The sequence below is a fragment of the Aquarana catesbeiana genome, linkage group LG04 (genome assembly GCF_042186555.1).
Source record: "Aquarana catesbeiana isolate 2022-GZ linkage group LG04, ASM4218655v1, whole genome shotgun sequence".
In the NCBI taxonomy this organism is placed as follows: Eukaryota; Metazoa; Chordata; class Amphibia; order Anura; family Ranidae; genus Aquarana; species Aquarana catesbeiana.
In genome coordinates this window covers 691,200,047-691,214,107 of record NC_133327.1, presented here as the reverse complement: position 1 = coordinate 691,214,107, position 14,061 = coordinate 691,200,047, and the positions used below count along the sequence as shown (strand labels likewise).

Genomic DNA, 14,061 nt, shown 5'->3' with positions numbered 1-14,061 from the left:
GCATTACAGGTCAGTGGAGCACAGAGGAGATATTGGGGGTCTGTAAGACCCTGGATGTCTCATTAAAGACATGTCGTCCCCCCCCCCCAAAAAAAAAAAAAAAAAAAAAAAAAAACCACCAGATAGGGGACTTTTGTTCCCTATGTGATGGAAAAAAAAAAAAAAAACAAAAACAAAAAAAAGTTAAGAAACTCCAAATGTTTTATTTTAAAAAGTTATACCAGGCACATAATTCCCCAACCCCCCCCCCCCCCCCAAAAAATAAAAGACTGCTCCACGTCTGAAAACATTGATTGCAATGGAGGTTACATATCGCCGGCACACCGGAGTGAGAGCGATAATTCTAGCGCCAGACCTCCCCCGTAAACACTAAACTGATGACCTATAGGGGGCTTGTAAAGCGTCGCCTATGGAATATATGGGTAGAAGTGGATGAAAAAGTCTGGACAGCCGCACACCGGAAGACATTTCATGCCTTTTATTTGTAGAACAGAATCATGAAGTACACAGGGCATCACAGCAAGGCGGTACAGAGAAACAGCTGACGCGTTTCACATCTAAACAAAGTGCTTCACTCATAGAGCTATGAAATGTCTCCCGGTGTGCGGCTGTCCAGACCTTTTCATCCACTTCTACTATACAAGCATTAGCCGGCCCCCGAGGCTCCTCTCTGGAGGGTTTAGGACGTGGATTGTGGCTGGGAGTTACCTGAGTGGTGGAGTTTGTATTGCTTCCTATGGAATATATTATGGAACTGAACTGTCACCATTCAGGAGTTCACACAAATTTAAGGTTTAGCAATGTTAGGAATTTACTCGATGCAACTTCATTCTTTTATATTTTACCAAAAAAATACAAATAAATTGGGTAATGTATGGCTTTTTGTGCGATCCTAAAATTAACTTTATTTACTGAAATGTTTGAGTTCCCTTGTAATATTGTAACAAAAAATTGGCACTACCACCATTTTATTCTCTAGGGTGTCTGCTGTCATAAAACATCTCATGTTTTGGGGTTTTATGTAAATTTCAGGCCTCAGATGTGTGAATGTCGGGATCAGAAGTTCTGTTTGTTACATTGTAATAAGATGTCATTTCTACAAAGATAGGATGAGATGTGATAGAAGAAGAGACATCTTATTACAATGTAACAAACAGAACATGTGACAGATACCCCTCCCCCCCACATGAGATGTCAGTCTGATCACATCAGTGTATCTCCTGGGGGATGGGACATGTTACATGTGTGTATGGAGAGATCACATGTGTGTTACATTGTAATAAGATGTCACTTTATAATATCTCTGTATAAAAGGACATCTGATTACATTGTAACTAATATAAAACATGTGATCACCGTCCTCACATGTAATATGTCCCACAACTAGGACTTCAAAAGAGACATCTTATTACAATGTAACAACATGTGATCCCCCCCCCCTATATACACACAGCGCCCCCATGTACCCCCCTCCCCCGTGACAATGTTCTGATTCCCCGACAATCACCCACCCCCCCTCCTCCTCTCCAGGTGGGCCCCCACCATACACAGACTGGATCTCACCCGCCCCCTCGTTTGGGGCCCCCCCATACACAGACTGGGTGTCTCACCTGCCCCGCTCGGTTGGGCCCCCCCATACAGACTGGTTCTCACCCACCCCCCTCAGTTGGGCCCCCCAATACACAGACTGGGTGTCTCACCTGCCCCCCCATACACAGACCGGATCTTACCTGCCCCCCCCCCCATACACAGACCGGGTGTCTCACCCGCCCCCCTCGGTTGGGCCCCCCCCATACACAGACTGGATCTCACCCGTCCCCCTCGGTTGGGGCCCCCCATACACAGACTGGGTGTCTCACCTGCCCCCCTTGGTTGGGGCCCCCCCATACAGATTGGATCTCACCACCCCCCTCAGTTGGGCCCCCCAATACACAGACTGGGTGTCTCACCTGCCCCCCCATATACAGACCGGATCTTACCTGCCCCCCATACACAGACTGGGTGTCTCACCCGCCCCCCCTCGGTGTGGGGCCCCCCCATACACAGACTGGGTGTCTCACCTGCCCCCTCGTTTGGGGCCCCCCCATACACAGACCAGATCTCACCCACCCCCCTCGGTTGGGGCCCCCCCCATACACAGACCAGATCTCACCCACCCCCCTCGGTTGGGGCCCCCCCATACACAGACTGGGTGTCTCACCTGCCCCCCTCGGTTGGGGCCCCCCCATACACAGACTGGGTGCCTCACCTGCCCCCCTCGGTTGGGGCCCCCCCCATACACAGACTGGGTGTCTCACCTGCCCCCCCATATACAGACCGGATCTACCTGCCCCCCATACACAGACTGGGTGTCTCACCCGCCCCCCTCGGTTGGGCCCCCCCATACACAGACTGGGTGTCTCACCTGCCCCCCTCGTTTGGGGCCCCCCCATACACAGACCAGATCTCACCCACCCCCCTCGGTTGGGGCCCCCCCATACACAGACCAGATCTCACCCACCCCCCTCGGTTGGGGCCCCCCCATACACAGACTGGGTGTCTCACCTGCCCCCCCTCGGTTGGGGCCCCCCCATACACAGACTGGGTGCCTCACCTGCCCCCCTCGGTTGGGCCCCCCCCCATACACAGACCAGATCTCACCCACCCCCCTCGGTTGGGCCCCCCCATACACAGACTGGATCCCACCTGCCCCCCTCGGTTGGGCCCCCCCATACACAGACTGGATCTCACCCCCCCCTTGGTTGGGGCCCCCCCATACAGATTGGATCTCACCCACCTCCCTCAGTTGGGCCCCCCAATACACAGACTGGGTGTCTCACCTGCCCCCCCATATACAGACCGGATCTTACCTGCCCCCCCCATACACAGACTGGGTGTCTCACCCGCCCCCTCGGTTGGGCCCCCCCATACACAGACCAGATCTCACCCACCCCCCTCGGTTGGGGCCCCCCCATACACAGACCAGATCTCACCCACCCCCTCGGTTGGGGCCCCCCATACACAGACCAGATCTCACCCACCCCCCCTCGGTTGGGGCCCCCCCATACACAGACCAGATCTCACCCACCCCCCTCGGTTGGGGCCCCCCATACACAGACCGGATCTCACCCACCCCCCTCGGTTGGGGCCCCCCCATACACAGACCGGATCTCACCCACCCCCTCGGTGGGGCCCCCATACACAGACCAGATCTCACCCACCCCCTCGGTTGGGGCCCCCCCATACACAGACCGGATCTCACCCGCCCCCCTCGGTTGGGGCCCCCCCATACACAGACCGGATCACCCACCCCCCTCGGTTGGGGCCCCCCCATACACAGACCGGATCTCACCCGCCCCCCCTCGGTTGGGGCCCCCCATACACAGACCGGATCTCACCTGCCCCCCTCGGTTGGGCCCCCCCCATACACAGACCAGATCTCACCCACCCCCCTCGGTTGGGGCCCCCCCATACACAGACCAGATCTCACCCACCCCCCTCGGTTGGGGCCCCCCATACACAGACCAGATCTCACCCACCCCCTCGGTTGGGGCCCCCCCATACACAGACCAGATCTCACCCACCCCCCTCGGTTGGCGGCCCCCATACACAGACCAGATCTCACCCACACCCCTCGGTTGGGGCCCCCCCATACACAGACCAGATCTCACCCACACCCCTCGGTTGGGGCCCCCCCATACACAGACCAGATCTCACCCACCCCCCTCGGTTGGGGCCCCCCCATACACAGACCAGATCTCACCCACCCCCCTCGGTGGGGCCCCCCCATACACAGACCAGATCTCACCCACCCCCCTCGGTTGGGGCCCCCCCATACACAGACTGGGTGTCTCACCTGCCCCCCATACACAGACTGGATCTCACCTGCCCCCCTCGGTTGGGCCCCCCATACACAGACTGGATCTCACCTGCCCCCCTCGGTTGGGCCCCCCCATACACAGACGGGATCTCACCTGCCCCCCTCGGTTGGGCCCCCCCATACACAGACGGGATCTCACCTGCCCCCTCGGTTGGGCCCCCCCATACACAGACGGGATCTCACCTGCCCCCCTCGGTTGGGCCCCCCCATACACAGACTGGATCTCACCTGCCCCCCTCGGTTGGGCCCCCCCATACACAGACCGGATCTCACCTGCCCCCCTCGGTTGGGGCCCCCCCCATACACAGACCGGATCTCACCTGCCCCCCTCGGTTGGGGCCCCCCCATACACAGACCGATCTCACCTGCCCCCCTCGTTGGGGCCCCCCCATACACAGACCGATCTCACCTGCCCCCCTCGGTTGGGGCCCCCCCCATACACAGACCGGATCTCACCTGCCCTCCTCGGTTGGGGCCCCCCCATACACAGACCTGATCTCACCTGCCCCCACTCGGTTGGGGCCCCCATACACAGACCTGATCTCACCCACCCCCCTTGGTTGGGGCCCCCATACACAGACCGGATCTCACCTGCCCCCCTCGGTTGGCCCCCCATACACAGACCGGATCTCACCTGCCCCCCTCGGTTGGGCCCCCCATACACAGACCTGATCTCACCCACCCCCCTTGGTTGGGGCCCCCCATACACAGACCGGATCTCACCTGCCCCCCTCGGTTGGGCCCCCCATACACAGACCTGATCTCACCCACCCCCCTCGGTTGGGGCCCCCCATACAGACTGGATCTCACCTGCCCCCCTCAGTTGGGCCCCCCCATACACAGACCGGATCTCACCTGCCCCCCTCGGTTGGGGCCCCCCAGGCCAGGCATGTACAGGTGGCGGAGAGGTGAGCGGAAGGCACGTACTCCCGGCGGAGCTCCCCTCCCCCTCCTCGGCTGTCCCACACGGTGATCCTCCCGTCCAGGCCGGACACGGCCAGCAGATCTCTCCTCCCCGGGGTGAAGGCGCTGGCGGGGGGAAGCGCCTCGTACACGCCGCCCGCTGCAGCCGCCGCCATTCCTCCCTCCGATCCGGGCCACGTGTTTAAGGATGGAGCATGCGCACGACGTTCGGGGGAGGGGCTTCGTTCCCGCGCCACGCCTCCCCGGAGGGGACGTCGGCCATTCGCCTAGCAGAGTCACGCTGGGCGGGGGCTCCGTCTATAGAGGCCGACTTATAGGACGCGCGGTGTCTCCGCGGCGGCGGCCATGATGGTGGAGCCCATTCTACTGATAGTACTGGGAGGAGGGCTCTGAGAACATGGCGGACATCGCCGGATATCAAGCGTGTGATCGCAGACATGTTTGTTTTATGGAAGTATACCACATGTCACTTCTCCAGCACAGGGGAGAGCACGCCTGCCTTCACGTCGGTGATGACAGTCCCGAGCCAAGAGGACCGGTCACCGACCACCGATATATAGAAATGGACCGACCTTCTCCAGAACCACAGGAGCTCACACTCTAATCTCCTTCACTATGGGACCCCATACTTCCCGAATGTCATAGACACCCGCCTGCCGGTCGGGGCGATTCCTGCCTCTTCCATTAATGATCCCAGAAATGAGTGAGAACCCCCAATATGTGAGATGTTTTCTGAAAGCAGAGACCCCAGAGAATAAAATGGTGGTTGTTGGGATTTTTTTTTTAATGTCATAGAATATTCGCGCAGCTGTTTATCAAACGCAAGTTTTCAGGAAAAAAATACGCTTTATCCTCTTGCCGACCGCACCATACCGGAATGACAGATACAGCGCGGTCACATCTGTGATCACTGTGTGCCTCGGACCCAGCACAGATCAGGGTAAAGGGCCAATCGCAGTGCGAGGAAAGCAGAGCCGGGGTTTCGTCAGATTCGGGACCCGTCAGAATGTGTAACGGAAGTGACGTTCTGTCGCTGCCATCTTCCTACACCCCACAGTCCTCCATAGTAAGGATACACTGAGAGGGGGGAAAGCGGACATCTTGCTACACCCCACACTCCTCCACAGTAAGGATACACTGAGAGGGGGGAAAGCGGACATCTTGCTACACCCCACACTCCTCCATAGTAAGGATACACTGAGAGGGGGGAAAGCGGACATCTTGTTACACCCCACACTCCTCCATAGTAAGAATACACTGAGAGGGGGGAAAGCGGACATCTTGTTACACCCCACACTCCTCCATAGTAAGAATACACTGAGAGGGGGGAAAGCGGACATCTTGCTACACCCCACACTCCTCCATAGTAAGGATACACTGAGAGGGGGGAAAGCGGACATCTTGTTACACCCCACACTCCTCCATAGTAAGAATACACTGAGAGGGGGGAAAGCGAACATCTTGTTACACCCCACACTCCTCCACAGTAAGGATACACTGAGAGGGGGGAAAGCGGACATCTTGTTACACCCACCGGAGTTTCGCTTTTTACACTTATTTTTAACAGTAAACTGAGTTTATATCATGAAATACGGGACTGAGAACTCCGTATGAATGTTTAGATTTTAAAAGCAGCGAACTTCTGTCAGATTAGTAAACCTGTGAGATCCGCAGGCTCGCCACTACTTTTAAAATTCAACATCTAACCAATCAGACGGAGTTCTCAGTCCCGTATTTCATGATATAAACTCACTTTACTATTATAAATAAGTGTAAAAAGCAAAACTCCGGTGGGTGTAACAAGATGTCCGCTTTCCCCTTCTCAGTGTATCCTTACTATGGAGGAGTGTGGGGTGTAGCAAGATGGCGGCGACGGAATGTCACTTCTGTTACACATTCTGACGGGTCGCTGAATCTGATAAAACACAGGTGAAATGGCACATGTGACGGGGACATGTACACAGATCATCAGGGCACTGGTTATCAGTTCAGTGCCACTGTTTCGTTACATTAGGCGACCCGTCAGAATGTGTAACGGAAGTGACGTTTGGTCATCGCCATCTTGCTACACCCCACAGTCCTCCATAGTGAGGATACAGTGAGAGGGGGGAAAGCGGACATCTTGTTACACCCACCGGAGTTTTGTATTTTACACTTATTTTTAACAGTAAAGTGATTTTATATCGTGACATACAAGACTTAGAACTTCGTCTGACTGGTTAGATGTTGAATTTTAAAAGCAGCAAACTTCTGTCAGATTAGCAAACCTGTGAGATCCGCAGGCTCGCCGCTGATTTTTAAAATCAACATCTAACCAGTCAGACGGAGTTCTAAGTCCTGTATGTCACGATATAAAATCACTTTACTGTTATAAATAGGGTAGCACAGTGGTGTAGTGGGTGGCACAGTGGTGTAGTGGGTAGGACAGTGGTGTAGGGGGTGGCACAGTGGTGTAGTGGGGGGCACAGTGGTGTAGTGGGCAGCATAGTGGTGTAGTGGGTAGCACAGTGGTGCAGTGGGTAGCACAGTGGTGCAGTGGGTGGCACAGTGGTGTAGTGGGTGGCACAGTGGTGTAGTGGGTAGCACAGTGGTGTAGTGGGTGGCACAGTGGTGTAGTGGGTAGCACAGTGGTGCAGTGGGTGGCACAGTGGTGCAGTGGGTGGCACAGTGGTGTAGTGGGTAGCACAGTGGTGTAGTGGGGAGCACAGTGCTGTAGTGGGTGGCACAGTGGTGTAGTGGGCGGCACAGTGGTGTAGTGGGTAGCACAGTGGTGTAGTGGGGAGCACAGTGCTGTAGTGGGTGGCACAGTGGTGTAGTGGGCGGCACAGTGGTGTAGTGGGTAGCACAGTGGTGTAGTGGGTGGCACAGTGGTGTAGTGGGTAGCACAGTGGTGTAGTGGGGAGCACAGTGGTGTAGTGGGGGGCACAGTGGTGTAGTGGGTGGCACAGTGGTGTAGTGGGTAGCACAGTGGTGTAGTTTGTAGCACAGTGGTGTAGTGGGGAGCACAGTGGTGTAGTGGGTAGCACAGTGGTGTAGTGGGGGGCACAGTGGTGTAGTGAGTGGTGTAGTGGGTAGCACAGTGGTGTAGTGGGAAGCACACTGGTGTAGTGGGGGGCACAGTGGTGTAGTGGGCGGCACAGTGTTGTAGTGGGGGGGCACAGTGGTGTAGTGGGTAGCACAGTGGTGTAGTGGGTAGCACAGTGGTGTAGTGGGAAGCACACTGGTGTAGTGGGGGGCACAGTGGTGTAGTGGGTAGCACAGTGGTGTAGTGGGAAGCACACTGGTGTAGTGGGGGGCACAGTGGTGTAGTGAGTGGTGTAGTGGGTAGCACAGTGGTGTAGTGGGAAGCACACTGGTGTAGTGGGGGGCACAGTGGTGTAGTGGGCGGCACAGTGTTGTAGTGGGGGGGGCACAGTGGTGTAGTGGGTAGCACAGTGGTGTAGTGGGTAGCACAGTGGTGTAGTGGGAAGCACACTGGTGTAGTGGGGGGCACAGTGGTGTAGTGGGTAGCACAGTGGTGTAGTGGGAAGCACACTGGTGTAGTGGGGGGCACAGTGGTGTAGTGGGCGGCACAGTGTTGTAGTGGGGGGCACAGTGTTGTAGTGGGGGGCACAGTGTTGTAGTGGGTAGCACAGTGGTGCAGTGGGTAGCACTCTCACCTAGCAGTAAAAAGGGTTGCTGGTTCAAATCCCAACCACGACACTACCTGCCTGGAGTTTGTATGTTCTCCCCTCGCAGGTTTCCTCCCACACTACAAAGACATGCTGGGAGGTTAATCGGCTTCTGTCTAAATTGTCCCTAATATATGAATGTGAGTTGGGGACCGTAGATTGGAAGCTCCTTGAGGGTCGGGACCGATGTGAATGTACAATGTATATGTAAAGTGCTGTATAAATTGACAGTGCTCTACAAGTACCTGAAATAATAATAAAAGTGTAAAATGCAAAACTCCGGTGGGTGTAACAAGATGTCCACTTCCCCTCTTCTCAGTGTATCCTCACTATGGAGGACTGTGGGGTGTAGCAAGATGGCGGCAACCAAACGTCACTTCCGTTACACATTCTGACGGATCGCCTAATCTGATGAATCAGAACCTCATCAATGCCGCCTATCAGTGAAGGAGAAAAAATTACTTAACCACTTGCCGCCCGCCATATAGCAGAATGATGGTGGCAAAGTGGTTTCAATGTCCTGACTGGGCGTCATGTGACGTGATCAGGATATTGAGCCGCTGCGCGTCCCGGGGGGCGCGCATCGCGGCGATCGTTGTTGAGGTGTGTCATTCTGACCCCCCCCGCAACACCGATCTAGGTAAAGAGTCTCTGACGGAGACTCTTTACCACGTGATCAGCCGTGTCCAATCACAGCTGATTATGATGTCAATAGGAAGAACCGGTGATCGGCTTTTCCTCACTCGCGTCTGACAGACCCGTGTAGAGGAGAGCCGATCGGCTGCTCTCCTGACAGGGGGGGTCTGTGCTGATTGATTATCAGCACAGCCCCCCCTGTGATCCCACCCAGGACCACCAGGGAAGACATCCACACTGGACCACCAGGTATGCCCCCACTAGACCCCCAGGGAAATACCAATCAGTGCCCAGGCAGCTGCCAATCAGTGCCCACTCACAATGCCTACCACTGCCACCAGGGATACCTATCAGTGCCACTCATAAGAACCCATCTTTGCAGCCTTTCAGTGCCCATCAGTGCCGCATATCAGTGCCTATCGTCAGTGCCCGCTCATTGGTGCCGCCTTATCAGTGAAAGAGAAAAGTTACTTATTTACAACATTTTTTAACAGAAACAAAAGCAAAACTTTAAATTTTTTTAAAATTTTCGGTCTTTTTTTATTTGTTTAGCAAAAAAAAATAAAAACCCCCCAGAGGTGATGAAATACCAGCAAAAGAAAGCTCTATTTGTGGGAAGAAAATGATAAAAATGTAGTTTGGGTACAGTGTTGTATGACCGCGTAATTGTCATTCAAACTGCGACAGCGCTGAAAGCTGAATATTGTCCTGGGCAGGAAGGTGTATAAGTGCCCCCCGGTATTGAAGGGGTTAATTTACAAAATGTTATAACGGGAAAGAAGAAAAACTTTTTTTTCAACATTTTCAGTCTTTTTTTCATTTATTTAGCAAAAAATAATAAGACCCCCCGAGGTGATTAAATACCACCAAAAGAAAGCTCTATCTGTGGGGAAAAAATGATAAAATAGTCATATGAGTACAGTGTAGCATGACCGAGTAATTGTCATTCAAAGTATGACGGTGCTGAAAGCTGAGGATTGGCCTGGACAGGAAGGGGGAGGGGGGAGGGCCCGGTATTGAAGGGGTTAATGAATCTTAGTGCTCACTATATGATAACCAGTTTTTGGTAAAATATAAAAGGTGAGGCTGCGTTAAGTAAATAAATACCAAACATGCGAAGATTTAAAACTGAGCGCAGCCATGGAATGGCGACAAACTTGCGGTACTTAAAGTAGACGGCCACCCTGAAAAAAATAAATAAATAAATTGCACCAAAAATCTTAAAAACTTTTTTTTAAAAATTGGAAAAAAACAAACATTTTTTTAAACTTACCTGAACCCTTGTTGCTAGGCGGTCTTCCTAATCTGCCTCTTCCTATTCCGCGGCGTGTCCTGCTCCTCGGTGAGCGGCCCCGTTGCCTTCTGGGAATTGTTTGTGTTCCCAGAACACCACGGGGGCCATTCACAAAGCGCCGCTCGCGCGTGCGCAGTAGGAAACTGGCAGTGAAGCCGCAAGGCTCCACTGCCTGTTTCCCTTACATAGGATAGCGGTGCCGGGACCCGAGAGCGGAGGGACGGGTCGGCCTCGGGCGGCCGACATCTCGGGCACCCAGGACAGGTAAGTACTTATTTAAAGTCAGCAGATACAGTGTTTGTAGCCGCTGACTTTAAAAAAAATTTTTCGCTGGCCGGAGTCCCGTTTTAAAATTAAATAAATAAAAGCGCAGAGGTGATCAAATACCACCAAAAGAAATTTGTGGGATTTTGATTGGGTACAGCTTTCCCACGACCCGCGCAATTGTCAGTTAAAGCGACGCAGTGCCGTATCACAGAGAATGGTCATTGATGGGGAAAATCTTCCGGTCTGTAAGTGGTTAAAAGCCTTCACAGGTTATCAGTGCGGAGGGAATCCTCGATGATGACCCCCCCAGATTTATCGATCTCACTCTGACATTCGCAGAGATACCTCACATGTGTGGTGCAATCATTGGCTACATACGTGTGCCGGGCCTACGTGTGCTTTACATTTACATGTATGTGCGGGGGATGGAGGTGCTTTTCATTTTTATTGTTTTTAGTTTATTTACCCCCTTTTTTTTTTCTTTACACATTTTTTTTTTCATTTAACTTTATTACTATCACAAGAAGTGAACAATCTCCCTTTTGATAGCTTTGGGCAGTGCCAGATCCTCGTTATGGAAACATCATAGTTGGTAAAGATGAATAAAGACACCGGTCCATCCAGTTCACTCTGTGTGTGTTTATGTCAAAATAAAAAAGAAATCATATCCCATATCCCTGTATGTTGTGTTCGCTAAGATGGCCATCTAAGAGGTTTTTTTTTCCGAAACTATCAATACATCCCGCTGCCACCACCGATTGTGGAAGAGAGCTCCACATCCTTATTGCTCTGACAGTGAAAACCCCCTACACAGCTTAAGGTTAAACCGCTTCTCCTCCAAACCCGGACACTTTAGAGGTGCATGGCCAGTTTTTTTTTTCAGTAGTATACACTATAGGATGATAAAAGACCTGGGACACCTTTGGATGCCCCAAGGAGAGTTGTAATGGAGCTCCCGGACGGCAACAGATTTGTGTGTGACTTTCTCGGGTCACTTGGAGAGCCACAGCCCGTTCTTATTAATGTGTCCGGGTGACTGTCCGGGTGAATCCTGCACAGGTGGTGACCCCTAGGCCCCGTGTCCTCCTACACTCCCTGAGACTGATTTGTTTATTCCCTATGCCAGAATCACCTTTGAGATATTTGTATCGATCGCCTCTCAGCGTCTCTTCTCCAGAGAGAATACATTTAGTACTTGTAGTCGCTCCTCATAACTGAGATCCTCCAATCCCCTTATTGATTTAGTTGCTCTTCTCTGGACTTTCTCCAGAACATCCCTTCTGAGGACCGGTGACCAGAACTGGACGGAATACTCCAGGTGCGGCCGGACCAGAGTCTTATAAAGTGGCAGATTATCGTTTTATCTCGGGAGTATATCCTCTTTTTTTATGTATGCTAAAATTCTGCCGTCTTTGATCGCCGCAGCTTGACAATGCATGTTATTACTGAGCCCGTCTTCTATTAGGACCCCCAGATCCTTCTCCATCCCCCCAGAGGTTCTCCCCCTAGCGGGTAACTTGCATTTATATTTTTTGGCCCCAAATGCATTACTTTACATTTCTCCACATTAAACCTCATTTGTCATGTATGTGCCCCCAACCCCCCCCCCCCCCCTTTTATATTATTGATCTCTTCCTGTAAAGTATCAATATCTTGCTGTGAAGTTATGGCCCTGATTAGCTTAATGTTATCAGTAAACACTGAGATCGAGCTTCTCCTATGATTTATACTGAATGTGATCATCCTACGATCGCTGAATCCCAAGTTGTTCCGTACTTCCACATCTGTGACCAGATCCGGGTCATTTGTAATTAATAGATCTACAGAGCATCCGGAAAGTATTCACAGGGCTTCACTTTTTCCACATTTTATTATGTTACAGCCTTATTCCAAAATGGATTAAATTAATTATTTTCCTCAAAATTCTACAAACACAGATCACAGACTCCTCCCATGTATATAAGTATCACAGACTCCCCCCATGTACATAAGTATCACAGGCTCCTCCCATGTACATAAGTATCACAGGCTCCTCCCATGTACATAAGTATCACAGGCTCCTCCCATGTACATAAGTATCACAGGCTCCTCCCATGTACATAAGTATCACAGACTCCTCCCATGTATATAAGTATCACAGACTCCCCCCATGTACATAAGTATCACAGGCTCCTCCCATGTACATAAGTATCACAGACTCCTCCCATGTATATAAGTATCACAGACTCCCCCCATGTACATAAGTATCACAGGCTCCTCCCATGTACATAAGTATCACAGACTCCTCCCATGTATATAAGTATCACAGACTCCCCCCATGTACATAAGTATCACAGGCTCCTCCCATGTGAATAAGTATCACAGGCTCCTCCCATGTACATAAGTATCACAGGCTCCTCCCATGTACATAAGTATCACAGGCTCCTCCCATGTGCATAAGTTTTACAGGCTCCTCCCATATACATAAGTATCACAGGCTCCTCCCATGTACATAAGTATCACAGACTCCTCCCATGTACAGAAGTATCACAGGCTCCTCCCATGACACTCAGAATTGAGCTCAGGTGCCTCCTGTTTCTACTGATCATCCTTGAGATGTTTCTACAACTTGATTGGAGACCACCTGTGGTAAATTCAGCTGATTGGACATGATTTGGAAAGGCGCACACCTGTCTATAGAAGGTCCCACAGGTAACAGTGCATGTCGGAGCACAAACCAAGCCATGAAGTCCAAGGAATTGTCTGTAGACCTCGGAGACAGGATTGTATGGAGGCACAGATCGGGGGAAGGGTACAGAAACATTTCTGCAGCATTGAAGGTCCCAATGAGCACAGTGGCCTCCATCATTCGTGAATGGAAGAAGTTTGGAATCACCAGGACTCTTCCTAGAGTGGGCCGCCCGACCAAACTGAGCAATCGGAGGAGAAGGGCCTTAGTCAGGGAGGTGACTAAGAACCCGATGGTCACTCTGACAGAGCTCCAGCGTTTCTCTGTGGAGAGAGGAGAACCTTCCAGAAGAACAACCATCTCTGCAGCACTCCACCAATCAGGCCTGTATAGTAGAGTGACCAGACGGAAGACACTCCTCGGTAAAAGGCACATGACAGCCCACCTGGAGTTTGCCAAAAAGCACCTGAGGGACTCTCAGACCATGAGAAACAAAATTCTCTGGTCTGATGATACAAAGATTGAACTCTTTGGTCTGAATGGCAACCGTCATGTCTGGAGGTAACCAGGCACCGCTCATCACCTGGCCAATACCATCCCTAATTTGAAGCATGGTGGTGGAAGCATCATGTTGTGGGGATGTTTTTTAGCAGCAGGAACTGGGAGACTAGTCAGGATAGAGGGAAAGATGAATGTCATTAAAGGTCTAAATCTGTATCCAGGTCCTCCAGTTCCCAGAGTC

General features: G+C 52.2%; 2 protein-coding genes across 3 annotated transcripts in view; one reads left to right on the top strand and one right to left on the bottom strand.

The window, feature by feature from the left end:
• The window catches only part of LOC141141082 (WD repeat-containing protein 43-like), a gene marked incomplete in the record, with an annotated part of 19,056 nt that extends 14,048 nt beyond the window's left edge, over positions 1-5,008 (bottom strand). The window contains 1 exon segment of the mRNA XM_073628789.1: positions 4,734-5,008. Coding sequence (XP_073484890.1) covers positions 4,734-4,938 — 205 coding nt within the window.
• Positions 1-14,061, top strand: part of PPP1CB (protein phosphatase 1 catalytic subunit beta) — a 336,969-nt gene that overhangs the window by 144,736 nt on the left and 178,172 nt on the right. The gene's annotated exons all lie outside the window — the stretch shown is intronic.